This window comes from Trichechus manatus, unplaced genomic scaffold, assembly GCF_000243295.1.
Source record: "Trichechus manatus latirostris isolate Lorelei unplaced genomic scaffold, TriManLat1.0 scaffold00160, whole genome shotgun sequence".
Lineage (NCBI taxonomy): Eukaryota > Metazoa > Chordata > Mammalia > Sirenia > Trichechidae > Trichechus > Trichechus manatus.
In genome coordinates, this window is record NW_004444096.1 from 5,788,037 (window position 1) to 5,801,552 (window position 13,516).

Genomic DNA, 13,516 nt, shown 5'->3' on the forward strand with positions numbered 1-13,516 from the left:
GCAGTTCTTAAAGAGCTAAACACACATGTATGCTGTAGATATTATTTTGTTACTGTGAGGTGCCGTCGAGTCAATTCTGACTTATGGTCACCCTGTGTGACAAGAGGAGAACTGCCCATGCGGTTTTCTTGGCTGTAATTTTTATGGAAACATATCACCAGGTCTTTCTCCTGTGGAGCCACTGGGTGGCTTTGAACCCCTAACCTTTCTGTTAGCAGTCAAGCATTTAACTGTTTGTGCCATCAGGGCTCTGTAGACATTATACTCGTAGGTATTTACTCAGGAGAAAAGAACCCCTGTGTCCATATAAAGACTCGTACACAAATGTTCATAGCAGCTGTCTTAGTTATCTAGTGCTGCTATAACAGAAATACCACAAGTGGATGGCTTTAACAAACAGAAGTTTATTCTCTCAAAGGTTAGGAGGCTAGAAGTCCAAGTTCAGGGCACCAGCTCTAGAAAAAGGCTTTCTGGCTCTGTCAGCTCTGGGGGAAAGTCCTGCTCATCAATCTTCCCCTGGTCTAGGAGCTTCCCAGCACAGGGACTCTGGGTCCAAAGGATGCACTCTGCTTCCGGCACTTCTTTCTTGGCGGCATGAAGTCCCCATCTCTCTGCTCGCTTCTTTCTCCTTTTATGTCTTGTAAGATAAAAGGTGGTGCAGGCCACACCCCAGGGAAACTCCCCTTATGTTGGATCAGGGCTGTGACCTGAGTAAGGGTGTTTCATCCCATCCAAATCCTCTTTAACATAACCTAATCTTGCCTCATTAACCACAGGCAGATTAGGATTTACAACACATAGGACAATTACATCAGATCACAAAATGGAGGACAACTACACGATACTGGGGATCATGGCCTGGCCAAGTTGACACACATTTTTGGGGGAACACAATTAATCCATCACAGCAGCTTTATTTGTAATAACCACAAACTGAAAACAACCCGAATGCCATCAACAAGTGGATGAATAAATGAATTATGGTTTATCCATACAAGGGAATAATACTCAGCCTTAAAAAAATGAACAATTGATACAAGCAATGAGATGGATGAATGTCAAAATAATTATGCTAAGTGAAAGAAGCTAAACAAACAAAACAGTATAAGTTATATGAGTCCATTTTCATAAATCTCTCCAAAATGCAAACTGAATGCAAATCAGTGGTTGTCTGGGGAGTGGGGTTGAGAAGGAGCGGATGAACCTTGTGGAGGTGATAGAGATGTTCACTCTCTTCATTGTGTCGACGATGTCAAGAGAGTTCATGTATGTCAAACAATCAAGCTTTGCACCTTATATATGTTCAGTCTATTTTCTGTCAATTATACCTCAATAAAACTGTTAAAAAAGAACACGTCTCTTGCCTTCCTAGGAATGATACAGCTTTTTTATGAGATTGGTGCTAGAGTATGTGCAGCATTATGTACAGCAAAATGGAAAGGCTCTCTTTAGAGAACGTCTGTGAAGGGAGGTGGAAAGGCCACAGAAGCATAGAAAATAGAAGAATGCTAATTCCATCTGTTTCTCTACAGCAATATCTCCATACCTGGTTCACTTTATGCTAGAAATGAGTGTCTTCATTTTTTTTTTGTCCTGTATGTTATGCCTTATAGCAAAGCATAACAGAGTTGACAAGATCTGCTACAAAGAGTATGATACTTTCAGGAAAAAAAAAAATTATCTCCTTGTTTTTTTTTTTTTTAATTCTTGCTTCTGGACCATGATTCTGACAAATTACGCAAACTCTGTTCTGAGAGGTTATACATATGCCAAGCTCTGTTCTTTGGCAGAGAAAAAAAAGGAAGACTAATAACTGACTCAGGAACTGATAACGGGTTGTGGACTAGTTTACAGAAAAGACCATCTGATTACTTCCTCAGACTCCCCAGTTGCCCCTGAAAATATGCAGGTGCTGTGTGTGTGTGTAAATAGTGGAGTCTGGAGATAAACTGCAAAAGAAAGACCCATGAAAGGTGGCTTTTAAATTTGAGAACATGAGTTTCTTGACTTCAGTGTGGCCTTTCCTCTTTTTTCTTTCTTCATGTGCACTGTTGCCCACGCATATTTCCTCTTTTTCTGTTTTTTTCCCTCTCTGCCAGCAGTTGGGCAAGTTCTCCCTGTTCTCTTGTCTGTGTAGTTTTAGGAGGGTGAGGGTGAGGTGGCTCTGAGGTAGAGAGGACGGAGTGCAGAAGGGTTCCAAGGCTTGCAGAATAGTAACATTTAAAAAGAGAAGAGGAATTGAAGGCTGGCAGGGAGGCTTGAGATAAGTTAGACAAACTTTTGACACAAAGGTGACAGGCAGCTGGAACCCAAGTCTGTGCTAATGAGTTCTGCAGCCGGCTAAGAGCGGGCATCAGTGCTCGGGACTCTTGTGGTTTGCACCTGAGTTTTGAGGACTAGCTTAATTTCTGGAATAGAATTCGAAGACCTTCTCCTTCTCTTCTTCTGGCACCTTCAAATTCACTGTGCTGTCAGTAGATTGGCCTTCTTCTGACATATACTGAATGCAACTAAAATGCAGTTGTCTGCATAAACAATTCCCCTTTGTATGTACGCACAGGTACCTGAAGAGTAGATCTTGGAAGCACCCTGGAGTCTAAACCTGCAGATAGGAGGGAAAAAAAAAAGTTAGATTTTACTACCACCGTATGTAACGAACTTGTCTTAAAACCTTCAAGTCAGTAATAAATACGGGAAGGAAAACTCAAGAGAGGGTTGAAGTGAGTAAGTGGGCACATCCCTGTGTGAGAGCAGTAGGGAAATAGACTTTCAGAAATTCCCTGGGTTCTCTCTGGTGAGAAGAGGATTCTGTGAGGGATGGGGCAGTAACTTCACTGGTAGGTTTGGCAAAGAATAGGAAACTTACAGATGAGACATCCAAGGAGAACCATCTTCCCAGATCCACGAGTTGTTGGGTTTTCTGAGAGACAACCCCATCCAGAATGGGAAACTGGAATGGGCACTGGCTTTCTGGATGAATTCCTGTGAAGAGTAAGGTTTCTGAGTTGATGGTGGAGCCAAGGTGGTGATTTCAGAATCTGCAAGTTGATTAACACTAGATTCACAAAACTAAAGAATCAAAAGGGATTTTGTCATCTCCTTGGTGGTTTTACAAAATGTTTACTGAGTCCCAAAGATAATACATAACCTGTCCATCCAAAGTCATGCGCATAACTAGCGCCAGGCGAGGCTAAAATACAGGTGTTTTGCCTCTCAGTCGAGTGCTCTCTCACCATTGTCCTAAACCAAATTTATTTCCCTGTACACCAATACTCCAGCCCAACACAAATCCATAAAAACTCACCAGATCACCTGTGCTATTAATTTTCAGCAACTGGGCATCCAAAGACAAGCAGGTCTCTTGGCTCTTTTCCCAGTTATATGGGCTAGAGGAAAATAAGTAACAGTTTTCTCCATGCCAGAGCCAGTCTTGGGGGCAAGGACCTAGGAAATATAGTATATCTAATCAGTGAGTTATGCCTGTGTAAAAGAAGTTCTGTAATTCTTTCTTAAATCAATTTGCTCTTAGTCCTTTCACATGCATCTATCTCTTCTTGATTATTATACCCAGATGCTGTAAATACTTAAGTAGCCTCATAGGCTTTATTTCTCCACTTTTTGAAGAAGAACAAAGCAATCTGTGATTTTAGAAAACTAAATTTACTTCTCATTTACCATTTTCACTTCCCCTGTTAAAAAGCAGGACTTGATTGGGATGCAGTTTTAGAATCTGATCTTTTTTTTTAACGTTATGTTTGGAATAATGTAAAAGAGAGTTTGGGAGCGGACACTTAACAGTCATTCTGACATTAAAAGTTATGTTTTTTGTATTTTAAAACTTCAAGGCCTTTAATAATGTACCTGAGGCTTAATAGTGAGCCTTTTGCTTCTAGACTTGTGCTGTCCAATATGGTAGCCACTAGCTACATGCGAGGAGTCCCTGGGTGGCGCCAACAAAGCACTCAACCACTATCCAAAAGGTTGACAGTTCAAACCCACCCAGAGGCTCCTCAAAAGACAGGTTGGTGATCTACTTCCAGAAGTTCACAGCCTTGAAAACCCTATGGACCAGTTCTACTCTGCACACATGGGGTCGCCATGAATTGGAATCTACTCAACAGCAATTATCTACAACAACAAAGCTACAAGTGACTCTTGAGCAGTTGAAATGTGGCTAGTCTACATTGAGATGTGCTGTAAGTATAAAATACACACCAGATTTTGAAAATTTAGTAAGAAAGAAAGAAAGTAAAATATGTCGTAAATAATTTTACACAGATTACAGTGCCAAAATGTTTCTAATATATGAAGTCAAATAAAATACGTTATTAAAATTATTTTTTTACCTATTTCTTTTTCCTTTTTTAATGTGGTTACTATAAAATTTAATATTACACTTATGGCTCATATTATATTTCTTTTGCACAGTGTTATTCTAGGGAAAATTGTATAGTGATGCAAAGTAAGGATTTCGGTTTCAATACGAATTCAGAAAAATAGTGAGAAATTTTCAGCAGCAAAATTCCCAGGCTCACCAACATCCAATTCAGGGTTTAGGCAACAGGCAAAATATGCCAGTGTCTATATATTTACAGATGTTTTAAGCAACACTCCAAGTCATTCTAACCATCACCGTCACCGTCATCATCATCACCACCACCACCGTTACTATATCTTCCATATGTTAGCAACGTTTGGCATCTCTTTAGTAGGAAACAAAGCAATTTAGTTTACACTGTGACCAAAAGATTAAAAAAAAAGAAAATTCTTGAGAAAGGCAACATTTTAATTTCAATTTTCATTGGGGCATAAAACCATTAGATACTTTTATAAGAATAAGTTCTATCAGAGAGGAAAACACCAGGAAAGTGAGTGAGAAAAGATATGTTAAAGCATGGAATACAAATTTTTTGCTTCTTAATTTGCCTAGGCTCATCATATTATGTAAATAGAAAACAAACATAAGTTTTCATGGACTAAACAGTCTACTCAGGTTTTCCAAGTTATGACAAAACAAGAAAGGCATATCTCAAAATGTCGTATTCAAGCTACCTGTATTTAATTTTATGTTTGTTTTTTAACTTTTTTAATTTAACAAACACCAAATCACTTACTATGTGCCAGAAACTGTTGGAAGTACTTTATATATATTATTTCATTTAATTCTCATAACAACTCTATGAGACAGATTTCATTATTTTTTTTTTTTTTCATTTTACAGAGGAAATGGGAATTTAACCTAGTTAGCTTGTTATGTCCCCAAAAATGTGTGTCAGCTTGGTTAGGCCATGATTCCCAGTATTGTGTGGTTGTCCTTCATTTTGTAATCTGATGTGATTTTCCTATGTGTTGTAAATTCTAACCCCTATGATGTTAACGAGGCAGGATTAGCGGCAGTTACGTTAATGAGACAGGACTCCATCTACAGGATTAGGTTGTATCTGGAGTCAATCGCTTTTGAGGTATAAAAGAGAGAATCGAGCAGAGAGGAGAGGGACCTCATACCACCAATAAAGAAGAGTCAGGTACGAGCACGTCCTTTGGACCCAGGGTCTCTGTCCTGAGAAGCTCCTAGACCAGAGGAAGATTGATAACAAGGATCTTCCCCGAGAACAGAGAGAGAGAGACTTCGCCTGGAGCTGGTGCCCTGAATTTGGGCTTCTACCTCCTAAATTGTGAGAGAATAAATTTCTCTTTGTTAAAGCCATCCACTTGCGGTATTTCTGTTACAGCAGCACTAGATAACTAAGACGTAGTCTAGGGAGTCTGTATATTTAGCCACTATGCTACGCTACCTCTCAAACTGTTGAGTTAGAATCATCTGAGGAAATATCTCCTGGTGGCCCTCAAGGCATTTTGATACAGAATCTTGGGGTAAACCTGGAATCTGTCATATTTAACAAGCTACTTGGGTGATATTTTTGTACACTAAAGGCTGAGAATCACCACTCATTTTTGGCGTTAAATTAAAATCTGTTACCCTGAAAACCTGCTCAGAGTCTTTCCCTTCTCCCTCCTCATCTATACATTGGCGGCCACAGACTGGTTAATATGAAAGATAAAGTGTGTTTCAAGCTTAAGAAAATTGGCATATTTTTGCATATCATTTTTTAAAATTATGATTATTTGAAACTCTTCTCAAATTTGCTTGATGAAAAGTAAAACTTCATTTTATTCCTCTGTTAATTGGCCTTTGTCTGACACTATCAGGTACGGGAAATTGATACTTGGTACACCTTCCAGCAATAGACGCAATGCTTATTATTTTAGATCAGTTATTCATACTTGGCATCTCTAGAAAGCAATTTTACATGGTTATGACACAGATTTAATCCCATACAACTGATAAAGAAAAAAAAAATTTACACCCTTGCTTGTGAAATAAACCACTGGTTGATATGTAACCATGTCTGTTTATATAAACCATCCTATCCTTGAGTGTGCGGCCTCCTTTCTTTAAGCCTTCCTGGAAATGATACATTCTTTTATTTCCTTGCTAAATGTCTCCTCAAACAGATTGAGTAAATGGCTAACACTTGCTAAAGATCAGTTTGTTTAAAAAGGTATGTTTACTTTGGAAATTTAAGTGACTTTGTAAATATTGAAGAGATTTATAAACTATAAAACTATATTATTATTTAACTTATCTGTGTCTCAGTTCTTTCACCTATAAAATAAAGGAATGGGCACCTGTGAAATATTATTATACAGTTTGTATTCAGAGAGATGAAATGTTTGAGATTGAGTTGTTTGTACAAGCAAGAAGCTGGAGACGTCTATGCTTGGTAATGGCAGTGGCTCACGCTGAGAATAGGGCGTTTGCCCAAGTACCTCCACAGAAGCAATGTGGTTCTGAAACTGATTCATTCAGGATATAGCTCCATCTTGCGCCCTTTAGTTCTCCCTATGACTAAAATTACGTACTGTAGAAAGATTAAATGATATATATAGATTCTGTAATAATGTGAGATTTAACATTATCATTTCCTTCTTATAAATGCTACCATTTCTATCTACCTCTTAAATGCTGAGCCCACTCAGACAATTCAGATCAACTCAACTCTTCTCACATAAACTGACTTCCTGAACTAATCACACTGTTGTCTAATCTGAAGTATCTGCCTAACCCTTCCAAGCCAACCTACCTCCATTGATTCATTTTAAATTGATACGGGAGCACACTTTTAAAAATAATGCCAGAGAATGAAGCAAAGGATAAAGGTAGGGGTAGCAAGTCTCGGGGACGGAGACCCCTTAGGAAAAGAAATCCAAGAATTAAATACATTGGGGTGGAAAGAAATAGGGTCTGGTGGCCAAGGGTGATGACAGAAATGTTCTTCCAGAAATATCTCAAAACTAGAATATGCAAAAGAAAGAAGAGGTTCTTGTGAGGAAGAAAAACTTAATCAAATAAGATATCTCAAAGATTTGGGGGTAAAGTGGGGTGGAGTGAGTAATACAGAAATAGAGAACTTGGGATATAGAACATTATGAATGAATAATAATATACGTATCAATATGCCAATCCTGTGCCTAGAAACATTTCTGAAAAAGAGTTAAAATTGAACAGAAGTTTTCACTATCTTCCCACTGTACCTGAAAAGTTTGCTGCCCTCTTCAGAGCTTCTTGGAGTTTCAGGTTCTCGTGTTGAAGTTCCATTAGCTTCTTCGATTTCTCATCCAGCGTCTCAATAAGAGTTTTTATCTTTTCCTGGAGTTCCTTTTGGGACTCCTGGGAAACTTCTTCTGCCTGCTGCTGGGCTAACATCTGTCCCTCCAGTTCACTTTCCTGGTGAGTAAGGTTTGCTTGCTGTTGCTTTTGAAGACCAGATACCTGGGATACTAAATCATAGTTGGATCAAGACTCTATTCCCAATCCCCAACAAAACACCCCCACCTGGATTCTAAGGAAATATCAAAACAGAACCAAATAATCTATTTTGACAACATATCAGCTGCTTGGAAGTTGGCTCAAATTTAATCAGAAATTATGGATTTGAAAGTCACTCAATATTCCTTCTATATATATATATATATATATTAATGCTAATAGCTGTGACAGGGTTTTTAAACAAATTACCAGTGTTTAAACGAATTACCAGGGTTTAGCTTTTTATTGAGAAGCACACGAAAGTTAAAAGTAATCACACTATAAGTAGTATATCGGAATTATAAATAAAATACAGATAATCTAAAATAGATGCCAACCAGACTCAGTGACTAATAGTAGGACTTGTCATTAGTGATTTATCCTCTTTTGGTATCTTAAGTCCTCTACCATCTCGTCTCTCATTCTGTCTACCATTCCAGACTTCCTAATTTTATTTAAGAATTATGACATCGTTTTTTGAGACACCCACTCACGCAGAATTGTAAGTGGGCGTATTGCGAGAGTCAAAACATTTTCTTTTTTTTTGTTTCGGCACATTTTAGGAAGGGCGGAGATGAAACACATGTTGTGAAATCAAGCAGGCAATGAATGTTGAAGGTCTGATATCTCAGTTCTAGAAGCATGATGGTTCAGGACAAAGCAGACCCCTGGCTTGAAGGCCGGATGTGACCCTGTTGTAAGGTGATGGAAGCCTCAGAGAAATAGTATTCCAATCACCGCCAGAAGGGCACCGCCACTTCTCCCGTCAGTAGGGAAGACTCTACATGTTTATATACCAAAAAACGAAGTTTTTGTAACTTTGAACAACAATTGAGAAGCTAAATAGCACTTCAAAGTCCTTTGGCTAGGGCTCTCCCTGGACCCTGGATAGCCGAAAGAATCCAGAACTGAAACCTAAATACACAGGCAGAGGGGAAGAATGACACACACCTCTCCTTCTTAGCCATCCTGGTCCCTCTTCTCCTCTGAATATCTCCTCTTTCCTAAAAGGTTCGATTATAAATTGAAGTACATTTTGTTTTAAATGTTTTATTTACTGAGTAAGGTTGTGTTTGGGGTCTGAATTTTTAAATTGTGTTTCCACATCTCTATCAAAATGCAACCTTTTGAGTTTTGAACTCAGTGAAGTTTCTTCTACTTTTGAGTCTCTCAGGGGATCTTGTGGATTGGTAGCTTCAAACTATCTTTTTTGTACCATCCCGCCATTCACAATCTCCATGCCTCTATTCCTTTGAGAAATGAGAACAATACACCAATTCATCTTCCCACTTATTCTAAAAATATTTTCCCTAAAATGTGTCTACACCAAGGCTGTTTGTAGTTCTTATGAAGCCAACTTATAAACAATGTTTGTAAGCCCTCATTATTTTTGCCCGTTGCAGCACTTACATTGCATTCCCTGTATTATAATGGTCACCAGTAATCCCAGACAAAGGATCCCTAGAGTCATAGTAGCAGGGCACCACCATGGAGAAGAAAGAAGATGAGGACCTAGAGTGACGGAAAATAGAATCAGAACGACAGCAGAGGATGGAAACAAAGAGTTCATCTATCAATCCAACAATTCTTTGGATCCTGTCTGCACTTGGTGCTTTGCTTTCCTTAACTTTAGTCCTCCCACTGGCTCTACAAATAATTTATTATTCACATTGACAGGTAAACAATATGGACAGTTAAGGATTTTGAGTAATTTTCTTTTCATCACTCACCCACCCAGTAAATTTAAGAACGAGGATTCAAGAGCAGCTATCTGAATCTAGGTATCTAAATATAAAGCCGATACTTTCTCTACTCTCCTTACAGTGACTCCTTAAGAAACTTCCAGTCCAGTTGGGCTGAGTCAAATTCACCCACAGCAGAGGGTCTGATGTCTTCAGTGTCTACCATATGCATATGTGCTTGTACAGGCATACACACGTGCATGTAGACACACACTATCTTATACGAGTAACATATCATAAACGAATGTCAAATGTCAGGCAAGTAAATTTTGTTTAGTTAATCAACAGGGATAGCTTCAAAGAATTCAGTACATAATTTTATGCTATTCAATATTTATTCCATTAAAATTACATCTTGAAACTGGAATTATTAACAAAAATAAAGATACGAAGGAAACCTCCATATTCACTTGGCTCATTTTACATAATTTCCTACATTTATACTAACTGTGGTCTTATTGTTACAAAAGAAAAGGTCACTGTTGCAGTAAAAGCAGGTAATCATGTAACTCACAGATATATGAGTGTCTAATTATATGTTAGGAGCCCTGGTGGCTCAGTGGTTAAGCACTTGGCCGATAACCAAAAGGTTGGTGGTTCCAACTCACTAGCAGTTCCATGGGAGAAAGATGTGGCAGTCTGCTTCAGTCAAGATTTACAGCCTTGGAAACCCTATGAGGCAGTTCTACTCTGTCCTATAGGGTCACTGTGAGTCAGAATCAACTCAACAGCAATGGGTTAATTATGTGTTCAACCACTAAAAGAGCATGCATATCACGGTTCAGCAGGAAAACATCATACACAATGGATTTGGACTCTTCGCCTTGTGAGATAAATAAATAAGCCATTGATATTTGTATCCTGTATACAAATGGGGACACTGAAAGGTTCAGTGACTTGCCTAAGATCACAGAGATGCTAAGATCCACATAAATCACATCAACATCTTTAACCCAATTGTCAATAGCTTCATAACTTGGAACATTACATCACAAAATTTACAGGGTGCCCGTGTTATGATTCAGGCTAATGAATGGTCAAATATATTTACAGCATTTGCATGCGCCAAAAGTACTCTATTAGGGTTATAATTCTACAAATGATACAAACCAAATAGAATTTTTTACTGGGAGGAATATGATTCACTGAATCAATAGATAGTTATTAAGACTCCAGAGTGCGGCAAGTGGGCAGAGAAGAAGCAGAAGATAGCTGTGTCTCTTGCAAATAATTACCTAAGGGGCAAATGTCCCTGTGTAAATCTTTGAAGTAACTGCCTTCTTGTCAGTATTCATTCCATATTACAGGATATGAAGTGATAATGAAATTATCACTCTTGACTAATGAAATTTCCAAATTTTTAGAAGAAAATCACAAGACCCATACCCGTGCAGGGAAGACCAATGTTCCCATGCTCTACAGACCACATGTTTTCCTCACTCCTTGATAGACCAAAAAAAAAACAACCAAACCATTGCCACCCAGTCAATTCTGACTCATAGCGACCCTATAGGACAGGGTAGAACTTCCCCATAGAGTTTCCAAGGAGTGCCTGACGGATTTGAACTGCTGACCTTTTGCTTAGCAGCGGTAGCTCTTAACCACTACACCACCAGGGTTTCCCCTTGATAGACATAGACCAGTAATCCAACTCCCCTCCCCCACTGGCGTTTTTCTAATGAGAAAGCAATGGATCCTTTGTGGTAGATACCTTACCTAACCAAGGTCCTGAGAGAAGAGTGTATTTCATAACCGGACAAGCACTCAATATTTACTCCATGAATAAATAAATGAATGATAAATAAATGACTATTGTTAACTTTCGGAGTCCTGGTGGCAAAGTGGTTAAGAGCTCAGCTGCTAACCAAAAGGTTGGCAGCTTGAATCCACCAGGTGCTCCTTGGAAACCCTATGGGGCAGTTCTGCTCTGTCCTATAGGGTCGCTATGAGTAGGGATGGACTCGATCACCACGGGTTTTTTCGTTTATTGTTAACTGGTAGCCCTGTGAATGCTGGTACTGCTTTCAAATCCCATCAGTTCATCAGCTCAAATGTTAAATCATTCCATGCTCACACTTATTTTCCCTAATGAAAAAAAAGTTTGTCTTGTTTATGGAAACATGATCTAGACTTCCTTTTAACCAAATTCCTGACAATACTTCTTGGTTTTGCCTTCCTTGTATTTTGTTCCTTTTTATGTGAATGGATATAAAACAATGGGCAATTTATCCATATCGTTTGTGGAGTTGGGATTATGCAGTCATTTATATTAAGCAGTTCAAGTCACTGTATATGCCAAACAGAAATTATATTTTTTCAAAGATGTGATATACTATAAAACATAGATTTGCTAGAGCATACTGAATATCATTTAATCTGCTTTGGATAATTCAGAAGATATTTCAGGTTTTTCAGTGATTTAAGGACACTATTATAAAAATTATCATTGTATACACTGGGTGAATTCAAGGTTTCCTAAATCTTCTGGTGGATTGTATTAAGACTAAATGGAAGCTTGTGGTACAATCCTAGCTCTACCACTTACAAGCTTCTTAAAACTGGCTAACTCATCTTCCCGATCCCCAGTTTGTCTCTGTAAAAAAAGTATAGAACAGTAGTGCTAATCTCAAAGTGTTACTGTGAGGATTCAGAGAGGTAATGTATGTAAAGTGAGTAACATAGAACATACCAAAACCCACTGCTGTGAGTGATTCTGACTCTCAGGGACCGTATAGGACAGAGTAGAACTGCCCAGCGGTTTACAAGGCTGTAAATCTTTATGGAAGCCAATTGCCAATTCTTTTTCCCACAGAATGGCTGGTGGGTTTGAACTGCCAACCTTTTGTTTAGCAGCCAAGGGCTTAACCACCAAGCCACCAGGGCTCCTTAGCACAGCACATACCCTATAGTAAACGCTCAATAAAAGTTATCATTCGACCGGTTCCTGTCCCTTCCCACAGGGAACCCAGGATGGAAAGGCAGAGTGTGCTGTCACATTGTGGGGCTTGCAACTAATGTCACAAAACAATATGTGTATAAATTTTTGTATGAGAAATTAACTTGAGCTGTAATTTCACCTAAAGCACAATAAAAAATTATCATAGTTCTCTACTATGTATCATTTTAGTTAATTCTTCATCATGGTCATCTTGATTATAATCATTACCATTATATTTTAATTATTTCTTAAGTAAATATTGTTTATTCTATAACATTTTCCCATCATCAGGTCTTTGGGCTTTTCAATCTCATTCTTGAATGTATTTCTATTTTTGAGCTAAAATTAGAATTCTGCCCCGATACACATTTATGTACCCCTCCTACCTCTAGCTTTCCCTGCATTTAGCTTCTCATCAGGCTCGTCCTTCATGGTCTTGATTTTCAGGTCGTCACAGTTTATTTCCAAGCTCATACCAAGAAGGAGAGAGTGAAACAGTCCAGAACTTCAACAAACTCAAAACGTGTGATGTGAGCTTCTGCTGGAGTATTTGAATAGCTACAGTTATCTGATAGAAGAATGACTCAATCACTGGCAGGAGGAAGGGGAGGGTTTGCTTCATACTGGGAAGTTGGCTGATGCAAATACTTGGGTATGTCTGTTGCAGGTGGGGAAAGTGGTGATTCTGAGTGTTTCAGGATATTTCACTAAGTAATTTATGAAGGGGAAAACTTTACTTTTCATGGGCACTGGAAGAGCAGCCTCCTACCTACTCTTCAGATAAAGACAGTGCAATTCAAAGAGAGTAAATCACACTCAAATATGTGGAAGAGTTGGCATTTGGATCCACTTATTCGATTCCAACGCTAGCGTTTGCTTGTTCATTTATTTCTCTATAGTAGGTGGTCGTTAGGCGGTGTCTCTCAATTAAGTCACACGTTTTCCTTTTTAATTTTGACTGTTATA

General features: G+C 38.6%; 1 protein-coding gene across 2 annotated transcripts; it reads right to left on the reverse strand.

Annotated features, from left to right (window-relative positions):
• Nucleotides 1–1,666: 1,666 nt before the first annotated feature.
• Nucleotides 1,667–13,112, reverse strand: OLR1 (oxidized low density lipoprotein receptor 1). Of its 2 annotated transcripts, XM_004386264.2 has the most exons (6): nucleotides 12,937–13,108; nucleotides 9,281–9,382; nucleotides 7,597–7,842; nucleotides 3,305–3,444; nucleotides 2,867–2,982; nucleotides 1,667–2,602 (listed from the first exon to the last, which is right to left on the reverse strand). In XM_004386264.2, exons 1-6 carry the CDS (start codon nucleotides 13,022–13,024, stop codon nucleotides 2,461–2,463), a joined length of 834 nt encoding a protein of 277 aa, XP_004386321.1. In that variant the 5' UTR covers nucleotides 13,025–13,108; the 3' UTR covers nucleotides 1,667–2,460. The 2 variants fall into 2 exon arrangements, with proteins under 2 accessions (XP_004386321.1, XP_023596400.1); XM_023740632.1 differs by lacking the exon at nucleotides 9,281–9,382 and having other exon boundaries at nucleotides 12,937–13,112.
• Nucleotides 13,113–13,516: the final 404 nt, after the last annotated feature.

What these genes read in the sequence shown, in the direction of transcription:
- OLR1 (XM_004386264.2), bottom strand. Translation starts at nt 13,024, where the DNA reads ATGAGCTTGGAAATAAACTGTGACGACCTGAAAATCAAGACCATGAAG. An exon ending in AAATGCAGGGAAAGCTAGAG is followed by an intron (nt 9,383 to 12,936) that starts GTAGGAGGGGTA and finishes CCGTCACTCTAG; the next exon opens with GTCCTCATCTTCTTTCTTCT. An exon ending in TCTCCTTGGATGTCTCATCT is followed by an intron (nt 2,603 to 2,866) that starts GTAAGTTTCCTA and finishes TCCTATCTGCAG; the next exon opens with GTTTAGACTCCAGGGTGCTT.